General features: G+C 30.4%; 1 protein-coding gene across 7 annotated transcripts in view; it reads right to left on the minus strand.

Moving 5' to 3' along the window:
• LOC105254170 (sn1-specific diacylglycerol lipase alpha) overlaps positions 1-12,897 on the minus strand; it is a 79,706-nt gene extending 66,809 nt beyond the window's left edge. For 6 of the 7 annotated variants that reach the window (XM_025413453.1, XM_025413454.1, XM_011262681.3 and 3 more), the window contains exons 1-2: positions 12,551-12,897; positions 7,154-7,776 (exon numbers count right to left, since the gene is read on the minus strand). In XM_025413453.1, coding sequence (XP_025269238.1) covers positions 7,154-7,248 — 95 coding nt within the window. In that variant the 5' untranslated portion in view covers positions 7,249-7,776; positions 12,551-12,897. The remainder of the gene's footprint in view (positions 1-7,153; positions 7,777-12,550) is intronic. The other variant, XM_025413451.1, reaches the window with a different exon arrangement.
• Between the last annotated feature and the right edge of the window lie 3,209 nt (positions 12,898-16,106).

Consider the following 16,106-nt stretch of genomic DNA (forward strand, 5'->3'; position numbering starts at 1 on the left):
CTTGGATAAAATAAAAATGAATTATTTTTCACGAATGCAAGAAAGATACAATTTTATTCAAGCAAATAACATTATTTCGAATCAAGGTCACCTTTGTAATTCATCGTATTTATAATTATATTATTTACATTAGCAGTTTGGTAAGAATATTCCTATAAATTAGAATCGACCTGGAAACGCGGAAATGCAAAATCGCTAACCGGAAGTCGATGAAAAGGAAATGGCGAATATTCATTTGCAGTGAATTTAAACGTAAAATTACCGCTTAATTATAATCAAGCATCGCGATTTCGCTAGGATTGATGCCTTTAACAAGAAGCTTGTTCGAAAGCGATTACGGTTGACGAAAACAAGAAATGGACAGTCGCCAAATTTCTTTCCATCCCTGCTGGACACGTCTATTCATCGCGAAATTCTCCAAAAATTATCGAAATATGTACACAGGTTATTTAAGATCGTCGCAAGCAGAGAGTGGAAGAATTAATAAAATTAATAAAAAATTGAATTAATAAAATTAATAAAAAATTGAAAAGTTTATTAACGATAATTCCAAGAAGAATTAAAATTAAATCGCCCCTTATGACTTGCAAACGACCTCAAAATGTGCTAAACAACGACATCGTATGCCTCACGCGAGAGATTCTCGATCATCGCTAATAATACACGGGAAAAGTGTTTTCGCGCGACCGACTTTTCTTGAAAAACAATAACTGACCCGCAATCGCATAGAAAATGCAAAAGATAAAAGCTGATGGCAGACGCATCTCGCAAGATCTATGTAAACAAATAATTTTGCCCTATTTTGCTCATTTTTCATATTCTACATATTAATCACAAATTTTTTAGTAATATTAATATTAATAGTAATATTAATATTAATATTTTTACATCTATTTATTTCATTTATTTTACTTATTTTATTTATTTTTTTATTTTATTTATATTATTTATTTTATTATTTATATTATCATATTATATTATTTTATTTATATTATTACATCATCTTATATTATTATTTTATTTATATTATTATATTATATTATATATTATTTATATTATTTATTTTATTATATTTATATTATTATATTTATATTTATATTATATTATATTATATTATATTATATTATATTATATTATATTATGTTATATTTTTATTATATTATATTTATATTATATTATATTATTATTATATTTATATTATTATTATATTATTATTATATTATTATATTTTATATTATTTATTTTATTTCATTCATTTATCATTTCATGGGTGACAAAGGACTCGAGATATTTTACAGAGATATTTTATTCGCCTTTATATCCGCATACATATATCATCAAACATAATGATAATAATATTGCATTATTTATCGACTGCAATTTCAATCGACAATTTTCATTTCACAATAATAAATAATGGAATCGGGATTTCTATCTCGATCCTCGGTCGGATCGAGGGGCGTACATCGCGAAAAATAAAATGCTCTAAAGAGATGCTCCGATAGCGAGTTGACTTGGGAATGACAGAAGAGACGAGGAGGCGCGGAGTGATCTTTTTAATCCGCATATATACACGGCGTTTGCACACAACAAACTCTGAAAATAACAAACCAATACCCCGTTCCGAGAATAATCAAGGCCGCGCTCACACAACTCTTGAAAATGATCCCCCGTTTGTGCGACATATCACTATTTTCGCTCAAGTCATCTCATCAAGCAACCTCGGAAGCGTGCTAATCGGGAGGATGCCAAATATATACAGGGTGTTCCTTAATAAGTGCGACAAATTTTAGGAGACGATTCTTCGTCGAAAATTAAGGGGGGTTCTTCATATAAACATATACTCCTATATCCCTGCTTATGGAGTTAAATTTCTCCAAAGATGGAGGTAAAAATTGGGTTCTTATTTCTTTCTCAAATTTGGAACAAGTTAAAGAAATAAAATTAGATGGATATTTTCTACCAGTAAAAAGGTTATTTATTAATATTTTTTTCAGTCTTCCGTATTATTATAAAGGGATGAAACTAGCAACTCCTATTCAATTTTTTATTAGAAATTTTTAATGGATCGGAATATGATCATTTAAAATTATCCATTAAAAAGTTTGATTTATTTAGAAATTTTTTTATTTCTTTTATTTTTTTTCATAAAATCAGTAGTTCAAGAAAAAAATAAAATACATTATCGTGCACAGCACGATGCTAAATAGCATAGGTTTCAAATTACGAGAAGTTAAATTTTAAAATAAAAATAAAATGAGAGTAATGTCGGGAAAATTAAGATAAAAACAAAATTATAATAAAAATCTAAAAACCCAAAAAATAAAAACCTAATTTTTTCCCCCATTTTTGGAGGAGTAACTCATATTTTTGGAATTTATATGAAAAACCTCCCTTAATTTTCGACAAAGAATCATCCCCTAAAATTTTTCGCACTTATTAAGAAACACCCTATATATAAGAAACACCCAGAGATTCAAACTTTCACCTCGATCAACGCGAATTCGCCAATTATTTTGAAGGAATCAACATTGAGCATCGCCGATAAGCTCTCGAATTTAGGGTGCTTTCCATTATTCGGTTATAGATTTCCTCTCTGTTTCAACCCCGAATTGATTTATTCGCGACAAAAATACCGAGACATTTTTAACATTTCCTAAGAACCAACGAAACGCTTATCTCGCTATCAATTAAGTTTCGAGAAAGAATCGCGAGTAAAATACATAAATATTTATTCCTTCCTCCCTCTTATTCAATTTTTCCCCGACCTTAAATTTCAAAGGGCTCTAGCTAAAGAATATATGAAGACCGTTGGAAACATATCGCGTGGAAGATATGCGTGTATCTTTCTTTCCTTTTTTCTCTCTCTCTCTCTCTCTCTCTCTCTCTCTCTCTCTCTGGAATTTCCGACTTTAAAGTCTCCCTGAATACATATTTCAGAAAGAGATCAGCTTCAGCTATCGATCGCTGAATGATGATGTTGCAGATTGCTAAGGGGTTGCAAATTTGCGATACGATATCGATTACGGCACAAGATCCAAGACAATATTCGTAAAAATATTGTATTGGTATTGAAAATTTTGAAAAATTTAAATCTTGTTTTGGTCTTGAGTGAATATTGGTAACAAAAATCTCGTCTTGTATTGTCTTGTCTCGATTTTATTAACAATTTTTTATCTAATATTAAAAAATTATTTAAATAATATTTAACATAATTTTTGTAATATAATTTGAAATAATTATCACTATTGTATTATATTTTAATTATAATTATTACTATGTAATCGATATAAATGCTGTCTATTTACACAAAAAAACATTTACTGTTTCATGGAAAAAAGAAATTAATAACTATTTACAGGCTCCAAGGGAATGTGCAGATATAAATATTTTGGAATGGTAAAAAAGTCAGGTTCATATTTATCCCACATTGTCAAAAATGGCTCGAGACATTTTAAGTTCAACTGCCTCGTCCGTGCCAGTAGAAAGATTTTTCTCAATAGAAACTCTGAGACTATGTCAAAAAATAGAACCACATTACAAAGTAAATCTTTAAAAGCACTAATGTGCATCAATTCCTGGGTGAAATGCTCTTTAATGTCTAAAATCTGCGAGTTTGATTTCTAATTTATAAAAATGTTATAATGTATTAACATTAAATGTTTTTAAATTTATTAATATAAATGTTTTTATTGAATAACATTTTTTTAAATTCCTATCTAGTGATTTTTGTTCATTTACAAATATAAATATTTTAGTTTTTTTGAGAACCAATAATCTTGACAGTCTTAGTCTTGGTATTGTCTTGATAATTAATTAAAAATCTCGTCTCAATAGGAATTCTGCCTATGTCAAAAAATAGAACCAGATTACAAAGTAAATCTTTAAAAGCACTAATGTGCATCAATTCCTGGGTGAAATGCTCTTTAATGTCTAAAATCTGTGAGTTTGATTTCTAATTTATAAAAATGTTATATTGTATTAATATTAAATGTTTTTAAATTTATTAATATAAATGTTTTTATTGAATAACATTTTTTTAAATTCCTATCTAGTGATTTTTTTTCATTTACAAATATAAATATTTTAGTTTTTTTGAGAACCAATAATCTTGACAATACCAATAACCTTGACAGTCTTGGTACTGTCTTGATAACTAATTAAAAATCTTGTCTTAAAATTTAAGACAAGACAAGACAATATCAAGACTAATCTTGGTATCTCATGCAATCCTAATATCGATATTCGCGCAATCAATTAACAGTTATAGCGGAAATGAATCGAACGGAATTCATGACGGAGTTTCCCCAATTGGCGCACGTAGAATCAAATATACGGGTCGAGTTCGAGAAGTCATCGAAGACGGAGGATACATGCTACCCCAATAATAGCACTCGTTAACGTAGGGGGTGGTAAGACGAATAATTACGCTTGTGAAACTCCCGATAAATTTAACGAATGAAAATCCTTCAGGAGTCTATCAGAGCGATTTTAATTAGCTAAATAGTTAGTGATATAAAAAATTCCTTCTCCCAACTTTTAAACAGGAAATAATTAAAAAGTTTCCTCGCTTAAATGCAAATCACTTTCATTTACTAAATTTTAATTTGAAGGGAAAAGATATTTAGCGTTAAAATAGTGTCATAAAGGGAGCTTTTCTCGAAGAAATCTCTTTAATTCCAAATTTATAATTTATTTTTATTTAATTTGGGTGAACTGTTTTTAAATTTATTATTATTATAATTTAATATTATTATATAAAATTTATTTTTATTTAATTTATGTAGATTATTATTAAATTTATTATTATTTAAATTTATTATTATTAAATATATTATTATTAAATTTATTATTATTAAATTTATTATTATTAAATTTATTATTATTAAATTTATTATTATTTATTTTTATTTAACATTGTCTATCGTTAAAAAGTTTAGAATTCGATGTGTCTAACAACGTTTCAAAGCGATATATTTAAACATAATACAAAATAATTATGTGAATAATAATTTTGTGATTAAAAGTTTCGCATTAAGTTGCACATGCGTTAATGATTGAATATAATATTCATGAAAATTCAAAGTTATTTCGAGTAAATTTACTTCAAAATACGCGATTTAATACAGCCACGAATGCAGGTAACTGATTTATCAAATAGATTTGAATTTATAACAATAGATACAAAGTCGCACGACCTTTGAATTATGTAGATATTCACAGTTGGATCACAGTTGGAAACTGATAATTATATTGTGAATATTTATACTCTCTCTCTCTCTCTCTCTCTCTCTCTCTCTCTCTCTCTCTCTCTCTTTTTGCATGAATGTTCTTTTACTTCTTTCAAGAAAGAAATATTTTTTTTATTTACTGCAGCTTTTCAATAATTATGTTTCCACTCAAAAATTCAATATAATTTCAATTATTTTATTATATGAAAGTCAATCAGTGTAGTCTTAATAATCTTATATTTTCCGATTTTTAACTAAAATGTTCTTTTATTTTTTTTCAAGAAAGCAATATAAATTTTTTGCCGCAACCTTTCAATAATTATATTTCGATTCAAAATATTCAACGCAATTTTAATTACTTTATTACGTGAAAGTCGATCAGCAATCTTAATAATTTTGTCTTTATGTATCTGCATGTGTGAAGGTAATGGAATCAAGTGTTGAAAAATATTTCATCCTCTTTTTTTAATTTCGACATTAAAAATTGGACGACGAAGCGAAGTAAGTCAGTCTTTATCAAGCAATCTTTGAGCATTTAAATTTATTCTAATCAGTGAACAATTTATTCTAATCATTGCAACAAGCAATATGATAAAAATATTTCAGAGTAGAAAAAGTGGCTTGTCAGACTCCTTACACTCTTGGTGTCCCACTGAGAAAAAAAATTGTAAACTTGACTAAATATTTTCAATTAATTATTATTTTGCCTAAATTAAAATATTTAAATTAAATCTAACATGACATCTATTTAACTCTTAAATACTTAAATATCTTAATTAAACAATTAATTATTCCTTATAAATAGAAAAAATAATAATTATTATTTTTTTATTATTATATTACATTATTATTATTATTATTATTTTATTATTATATTTTTATTATTATATAACAATTATACAGAGTGTCCCACAAGTCCCGGACCGGTTGAATATTTCATAAACTATGAAAGAAAGAAATGTTTCAGACAAAAGTTGTATGGCTTAAAGGGGTCCATCAGATAGTGGCAATGATTTGACATGGGAGAGTCATTTGAAAGTCACGTGAAGATCACCGTCAATTTCTTAAATGGAACTCCCTATTTTTTATTACATATTCGTGTAGCTTATCTCGAGAGCTTTCCAAAACACTATAATTAAATATTTCTTCATTGAGTACTTTTCGAGTTATGAGGCTTGAAATCATTTCTTAATTTTACATAAACCGTAAAATATCTTGTAAAATATTCATTTTTCGATTATCTTACCTTAATAATTTTATGTACAAAATAATGAGAGGAATCAATTGGTCTAAAGAAAAAACATAGTCGTTTTTAAGAAAAAAATATGTAATTTGCAATTAACAATTACATATTTTTTTTTAAACAACTATGTGTTTTCTTTACACCAATTGATTCCTCTCATTATTTTGTACATAAAAATATTAAGGTAAGATAATCGAAAAATGAATATTTTGCTAGATATTTTATGGTTTATGTAAAATTAAGAAATAATTTCAAGCCTCATAACTCGAAAAGTACTCAATGAAGAAATACTTTATTATAGTGTTTTGGAAAGCTCTCGAGATAAGTTACACGAATATGTAATAAAAAATAGAGGATTCCATTTAAGAAATTGACGGTGATCTTCACGTCAATTCACGACTTTCAAATGACTCTCTCGTGTCAAATCATTGCCACTATCTGATGGCTCCCTTCAAGCCATACAACTTTTGTCTGAAACATTTCTTTCTAAAGCGCATAGTTTATGAAATATTCGTCCGGTCCGGGACTTTTGGAACACTCTGTATATATAATTACATAATAATTAAAAAATAATTCCAAAATAATTACATATAATAAAAAAGAAATTAGTTAAAAATGAAGTCAAGTTTGCAATAATTTTTGGGATATATTTCTATCTCTGTCATCGGGGTTTACTCACCATATAAGATGCAGGCTGAACAGGAAAGCGCCGGGGACGACGAGGTCGTCGCTGCCGACGCTCCAGCGTCGTCGGAACACCACGATACCAGGCATCTCTCGTCGCGTCGTCGTCGCCGCCTTCGTCGTCGTCGTCTTCCATCCAACAAGCCGGCGACTTCACAGCACCGCGAGTCCACTTCACACGCGAATCACCGCCCGGTTGTTTGTCCGACGTGGCCGATCGACGTGGGAAGACTCGCTCGACGACGGCAGCCGACGACGCCGACGTCGGCGTCGCGCGGCGCGCCTACCAACGCACTTACAATGACGGTGACCCTTGCTCGCTTTGTCGCTCCGTCTCGCCTTGTCCATCCTTGGCCGGCGAGCGACGTCGTGTCGACGCTGACGACGACACCCTCCTCCCCTCGGTCGCTGTCACCGACGACGAACCGATGAGCGACGCGACGTCGCATCGCGTCGCTCGCCCGCGATAATCCTCGAGCGCTATCACTGCTCTCTCTTTTATATTTATACCGATAACGATATCACTCGCGACTCGAGATCGACGAAAAGTTCGACAGATCCTGCGGATGCTCCTGCGGAAGGTCGAGTCTCGTCTACTTATATGGCGCGAAATCGATCCTGGGAAATTTTCAATGTAAAATGTTGGCTTTTTATCTCTCGTGAGATTTCAAAAATAATTTAAAATAACATGTAAAATATATAAAATATTTTAATTATATAAAATTATTTATGTTTTTAAATTATTTTCATAAATATTTAAAGTAACACCGTGTATATTGAACATAATTTTCGAAGAGCATAATTTAAAGATATATTCCATTTTCCCTCTCCCTTCATTTCATTTATACACTGAAGGAAAAATTATCTTGAAATAAAAAAATTTTAGTTAACTCAAGAAAACTATTTATTCGGTGGATACTAATTATGTATTTACTTGTATTCAAAACGTCTGCTTAAATTAAGTATTTATTTACATATGTTTAAAAATATATATATGCTTAGAAAAATATAATTTTTAATTAAATATTTTTATTTTAATTTTACAAAATATTTATTAAAATGCATTTTTTATTCCCAAAAATTTAAAATTTTTTAATTTAAAAAAATGATATATTTAATTTAATAAATTATAGTATATATTTTACGAAAATAGTATTTAAATATAAAAAATATATAAATGAAAATAATGTGCTTAATATAACATGTATATTTAATTAAAATTAAATGCTTTTGCTTAAATGAAATAAACAATTCCTTGCATTTAAAGCAAAAGTTTCAAGAAAACAAATTTATTTGATTTAAAAAAATTTTTCTCTCAGTGTGTCGTTTCGTTGCAATTTTATCGCGAGAGAGAGAAAGAGAGAGAGAGAGATTCTTTCTTATCCCCCAAATGGGAAAGTCGCCCTCCGAGGTATTTTTTTCTCTCAAATCAATATTGCCCGCTATAATTGCGTACTGAATTCAATCGCGTTTTTTACAACGATCTATATAATTCGCGATAAAATTTTATTTATAGCTCTAAATATCGTCGTTATCTATTGTTGAAGACACGTATATATATTTGGAAAAATAACAAACACGTATAAAATATGTATATGTATCAGGATATAAAATTCTCAAGATAAAAAACTCGTGCAAATTATTATTATCTATATTATATAAAGCGGAATTTATAGACTTGAAACATTATTTTAATACTGTTTTTGAATCAAATATATCTTTCAGTTTTATTTTACAGATATAAAAATAAAATAAAAATAATACAAAAAATAATAGATAAATGCAATTGAAATTAATCAGAAAATTTGATTGCAACATTCCTTTATACATCAGACAAAATTTTACACATATAAAATCGGCTTTCGGATGCGAGCTTTCCATTAACGAAAATTAAAAAAAAAACTCAAACATTTTTCGCTCAAGTATTCGAATATTTTCGCCTCTACTCCCTGAAATAAAGATTCATTGCAAAAGTTACATTGTTGTCGAAAAATGAAAAAAAAAACTTTATATTAAATTTATTTAAATTCTTTAAAATCGGTCTTTTTGCCCCACATGATGTGTATCATCGAAAAGTATATCCGCTCGCGGACACGCGTTTTGTCAATCGTTATTCCAACCGTGAAACGGCGAATTAAATTGCCCGAGATTTTGGCCGAAGGAAAACCGAAGGCAAACACAAAGTTTTTGCTTGCCGTTCCTTAAAGAGGTCGAGTTTTAGAAAGAGTTAAACATCTCGCAGCAACTTTTGTGAATTGTGCGAAAGAAACTCCATGTCATAAATCGTGTCACGAAAGTGCATTACGCGTACTCGAGATTTTCCGCACAATTTATTCTCGACTTTTTACATGAGTCACATTTGCAAAGTGTTGCACACGCCTTCTAAAGATAACGATCTAATTGTGATGTAATTGCAAGTCTATCTTGGCATAATTACTTGGAGAAAAAATTCGAGATAATAACATATTACGATTACGATTAAATTGCAAGTAAATTCGAAGATAAGCTATCGTTATCATTCAATAATAATCGCATCAAACAGATAAAGATACGAGATTTTTTTTCACGAAATGTAAACATTTTTCGACACAAAATAAACTCTCGTTAAGAAATATAAATCGCAATTTCTTCGCGTTGGTCGACAGTAAAGTAGCAAAAGTTACACGAGACGACGATGTCAAAAATCGATGAAGATTCGCTTCCCCTCATTTTTCCAAAACAATTTGAAATTCGAAAAAAGTTGCAACAAAATCAGCGATAAAAACAAAGAGAAACAGAAAAATTCCGATTATTTAATCGCAAGCATATTTTTTATTAATCGCAGCGGACATATCGCAAAAAAAAAACGTAGAAGATAATTACGGCTGCCCCAGATAAAAATGAAATATATCAACGCTAAGAATTATGCGAAATCCGCTTGCACGCCAAGCTTTTCTAATGGACGGATAATGAAACGAGTAATGAAAATAAGGAAAATTGCTATGTCAAAACGAGTTTACCGAAAGAAACTCATCTTCTATAGTGCAAAAATTTTTATAATATGCAAAATTTTCAAATGTAAAATGTTGGCTTTTTATCTCTCGGGAGATTTCAAAAATAATTTAAAATAACATATAAAATATATAAAATATTTAAATTATATAAAATTATTTATGTTTTTAAATTATTTTCATAAATATTTAAAGTAACACCGTATATTGAACATAATTTTCGAAGAGCATAATTTAAAGATATATTCCATTTTCTCTCTCCCTTCATTTCATTTATACACTGAGGGAAAAATTATCTTGAAATAAAAAAATTTTAGTTAACTCAAGAAAGCTATTTATTCGGTGGGTACCAATCACATATTTATTTGTATTCAAAACGGCTGTTTGCTTAAGTATTTATTTACATATGTTTAAATATATATATATGCTTAAAAAAATATAATTTTCAATTAAATATTTTTATTTTAATTTTACAAAATATTTATTAAAATGCATTTTTTATTCCCAAAAATTTAAAATTTTTTAATTTTAAAAAATAATATATTTAATTTAATAAATTATAGTATATATTTTACGAAAATAGTATTTAAATATAAAAAATATATAAATAAAAATAATGTGCTTAATATAACATGCATATTTAATTAAAATTAAATGCTTTTGCTTAAATGAAATAAACAATTCCTTGCATTTAAAGCAAAAGTTTCAAGAAAACAATTTTATTTGATTTAAAAAAATTTTTTCCTCAGTGTATGGAATAAAGCTAGGGAGGATAAGCCAGTTCGATTTTGCTGGGAATCTTTACACTACTTTAGTCTAAGGATTAACGAGCGTCTCGTGTGCGAAACCTTCGTCACAAATCATTCTTCTACTTGAGGACACTCGAAGGAGCCGAAATGGAGTCGAATTGAATTCCGTTTCGATGGCGGAGAAGGAAAAATATCAGCTCGACGCGATGTTAACTCTTTAAGCTTGTGCGTGAATAATCGATATCTCTAATCAAATTAACATTTGTCGGCGAACAATCGTGTTTGTGCGAACACATGTGAATTATAGACCGGAAAATTTATTCTCCCTCTCTCTCTTTCCCTCCCTCCCCCTCTATCTCTCTCTTTCATATTGTATAAATTGCTGTTTTGTTGCTGTTTATATCTTGGCAATGACGTAATTCGCACTTTGAACACGGACTTTCGCGAGATACGATTATCATTAAAAGTTATCTGTCAAAAGTTATCTGTCAAAAATTCCGATCTGAAGAAATCACGATCGACGATTATTTCGGAAAAAAGCGCGAACCGTTTTAATTTTCTCGGTAAAATTCGCATGCAATTCTTTACAAGCTTTAATGTTGCACGATTATTATTGATTATTATTGAAACCCGATATATCATTTGAATAAAATTGAAAAAGATCTTATTATGATTAACGTTTATCAGATCGCTTCAATCTCTTCTTCCAACTTCGTAAGTTCTTTATAAATTACAATTAAAATTATGCATTTATTATCGTTGAAATAAAGCTAGACTTTATATCCAATTTAATCATGACGATTGCAATTTAATGAGACTTCTAAAATCCAACTTTAGTCGAATCATCCGAATTTAACCGCCAGAAAATTAAAGCTCGATGAATTCTCTGAAATAGCTAAAGTCGATTCATACAACCCTGACGAACTAAACGACATTAGCAAGTAGACTAGAAAATTAACGTACACTGAAAAAAATATGTACGTAAAATCACAATACACGACGTTGTTTACAAACGCGTACAATATTCCCACTATTTATCGCATAATTTTTACGTCCATTATTACTTATTTATGTAACTTGACATTTATTTTATAAGGTACGCTAGTCGAGTAAATAGATTACGTGTATTATTCTTTTCGAAAAATACAAATGTCCTTTCATCCTTTACTATTAATTATATTTAAAAATCTTTTTCTTTATTTATATATTTTACTATTTATTCAATTATTATTTTCCTAATAGTTCATTTAATATTTTAATTTTTAAAATTCCCATCCAATTTTTCTCTTAATATTCAATCATTAAATTTCCAATTAATATATATATATTTTTATTTTTATTTTTTAAATTTCTAATTAATATATATATTATATTTCTAATTAGTATATTTTTATTTTTTTAAATAAAAATATATATATTAATTGGAAATTTATATTGGAAAAATATATATATTATATACATTGGAAAAATATATATATATTATATATATTATTATAAAAATTATAAATTATTTTAAAAAACAAAAATATATATATTAATTGGAAATTTAATAGACCTGGCAAGCCTACCACCTTAATTTTTTCTTTACAAAATAAAATTAAGAATTTAGAAACTCCTAATCTAGGTATCCCAAGATCGACGATAATCGCTTACCCTGGACGAGGGATTCGCTTTATCCTTATCCTCTCGGGGAAGGACGCGCGCCTCCCCTTGTCTACGTGTCCCTCGGCTTCCTTATCTCCAGACTAGACGAGACAGGATGACCGCTACCGGGATCGGCCCGGAGGGAGCTCGCGCGTCCTCGACGTCATTTTCTCACCCTCCTCGCGGACCAAGATTCACCTCCTTCACGACCGCCACGTGCGTGTCACGACGACGCGTCCGCGCCGCCAGCGCGCGAGGAGCGCATCTCTCTCTCGACCGGCGTCGAGGGAGCGTGTAACGCGTGACGTTTAACGCAACGCGACGCAAAGCGGGGCGACAATCCGGAGCCGAGCCACCCCGAGACGCGACTGACCGAGCCGCGCCGACTTCCCGAGGCGAGCCCTCTCCCCTCCCCCCTCCTTCGTCCCTGGAACGCGCCTGCGCCCTGCGCCCCGATCGCGCGCACCCCTTTCCTCCTCGCCCCCATCCCGCTCCTCGCCCTGAAGAATGTTCCGCGTTCTCCTCTCCTCCTCCAGCCCTCTCTCTTTTCCCTCTCATCCCCCGATTTATCGTCGCGACGCGCGTTCGATTGGCAGATTTAATAGCTCGCTGAATATCGGGTGTGCCATGTATACGCAGTGATTGAGCGATCCTTCATCTTTATCTATCCCCGGTAAACATCAAGGAACACTTATATAATTGTTAATTGTAATTTTCCACTCGACGATATCATTGTTACATGTTATACAGGACGTCACTTAATCGCCGCCCACTATTTATATAGCGATACTCCTCGTGAGAAACTGAGTCGAAAAGTCCTGAACCATTTTTTTCTATAATGCTTAATAAAGCGGTAATTTTATTGAGTAAAGTTGCGCCAATAAGCACCTCCTTGACGAAATTTTCTTTAGGGAAACGCTTTTAACGGAAAAAATATCATTTTTAATGCAAAATAAAGTTTTTCGCATTATAGAAAAAAATGGTTTCAAATTTTTTTCATTATAGAAAAAAATGGTTCTGGACTTTTCGACTCAGTTTTCCACGAGGAATATCGCTAGTGGAATATAAATAGTGGCCGCCAATTAAGTGACACTCTGTATATTAGTTATATAATAGTTATATAACAATTATAGATTTATTACATTTATAAGATAATTAAAATTACATTAGCTTATGTATTTGTAAAAAAAAAATTAGTAAGATTGCGATCAAGCATCTAATTAATTGTCTCGCGATGACGTTTGAGGGGAGTTTTTTTCTTCGTTAGCTCCATCCTTACCGAGGATCGTTATCTTGTCAGATGAGATTTCCTTTGAATCGGGAGTCTTCAACGGCCGACAAGCTTTGATCTTCCAGTCTTATCGAAGTCTAATGATTGTTATCCCGATCCCCTCGCGTCCTTAGAAGAGGCATCCCCAGCTTTATATATAATTGTTTATGTGGACTTTGTCCAGAGGAAGGGGAGGATGTGTTGTGCTATCGCATGCGCTCTCTCCCCTCCCTCCCCCTCCTCCCTCTTTCTTTGTGACCGAGTGACTAGATTACGCACGTGATCGTAATGGAAAACGTAGGTACGCATAAACCCGGACGCTTCCGTTTCAGCATCCCCTTATCTTATCGCGTACACGTGACTTATGAAAGACACGGCGATCTTAAAATCGTTGCTCATTGATAAGCGCATTATTTAGGTCTACTGCGCGACTATCTATGCAAAGGATCGTGCAAGGATAATTAGGCGAGGATCGTACGTTTAATTTCGCAGCAAAATTTATCTTATTATTATATTTTAATTATTATATTACAATTTTTAATAAATTAATTTAATTTAATACTTTAATTAATACTTATTTTGTTTCGTAGAAAATAATAATAATAATACTTAATTAATATTTATTTTGTAGAAGGAAATATACATATCTTATTAATAATAAAATGTTAATAAAAATTTAATAATTAATTTAATAAAATTAATAATTAATTTAATAAAAAATTAATAATAAAAATATACATATCTTATTATCTTTTTATTTAATGATACTTAAAATCTGTCGGGAAACATTAGACGGATGAAGAAGAGAATCGAATTACGCTGTTGTATTGAAATAAAAGCGGGACTAATTAAAGAGAAGAGGGGGATGCAACCCCGCAAGAAAGTCCGAGGCTCGTAATAGAATTTGCAGGATAATTCTTTAGGAAAGGCAAGTAGATGAAGAGCGTTCCTCGCTCGCAATTTTCCATGCGCGTCTATTTTACCCTCGCGGAATTCTAATTCGAGTTACCGAGGGTGTCGAAAAAATTAACGAACAGCGAACCATTAAATTTTCACCGAAGAAACTGCGGCTGAATTTAAGCTACAATCCGATTATAGGAAAGTTAGTTACGTAAACTCGAGATCGATTGATTCGATCTCAAAGAACGAGCGGTATGTTTGGGAGGGGGGGAGGGGGAGAGAAACCCTCCGATTTATTCCTCTCGAGGGGAAACGCACCCTCCTCTTGCATCGCGCCAGTCGGAGACTGGCATCTACCCCGATAAGGCGAACACGTGGTTATCTTTGGCCAAATCGATCGCGACGATGCGCTGCTGTCGACAGATTATTTCGGCCTAATGACCTTTTCTTTCCTTTTCTCCCTCGATCCCGACCGATCTTTCTATTTACCAGTCCATTGTTCTCGATATCGATGTACTCGATTAATTAAAATTCTCCTCGGGTTAACCAGGATCTGGACTTTATGCCGGGAACGAGGATGTTGCCAGGAAAAATAATTTATTAGTGGATTAATATCGTCTTTTATGGAGCCCTTCAATTTGAGATAACAATAATAATAATTAACAATGTAAAAATAATAATAATAAAAATGATTATAGTAAGCATGTAAAAATAACAATAATAATTAAGATTAATAATAATAATAATTAAGAATGTAATAATAATAATAATAATAATCATTAATAATAATAATAATAATAATAATAATAATAACAATAATAATAATAATAATCATTAAAAATATAAAATGGTTCTTCATTTATATTATACATATATATATATATATATATATATATATATATATATATATATAATGTGTGTGTGTGTGTGTATGATTCACAAACATAGGCATTTTAATGAGAAAATTGAAAATTCAATTATTATTACTATTTTTATTTTTACATTCTTAATTATTAGTATAATAGTGATAATATATTTTTTGAAGTTTTCAGAGAAAATTGGACTTTTAATTTTTTCATTAAAATCCGCATTGTGAATCATACCCACACACACACACACACACACACACACACACATATATATATATAATATAAATGAAGAGAAATTTTTAATTATTATTATTAGTAATTATTATTATTATTAATTATTATTACAATTTTCTCTGAAAACTTAAAAAATATATCATCATTTTATACCCATATTTTAAGACACTTGGTTTTTTGTTAAACCTAAAATCAAAAATATGCTGAAAATAATTAAAATTATGTAAATTAAAAAATGTGTGTTATCTTTATTCGCGTCCTTATATTTAATTTACCGGAGCTCATTTTCATC

This window comes from Camponotus floridanus, unplaced genomic scaffold (genome assembly GCF_003227725.1).
Source record: "Camponotus floridanus strain SB8 unplaced genomic scaffold, Cflo_v7.5 scaffold67, whole genome shotgun sequence".
Lineage (NCBI taxonomy): Eukaryota > Metazoa > Arthropoda > Insecta > Hymenoptera > Formicidae > Camponotus > Camponotus floridanus.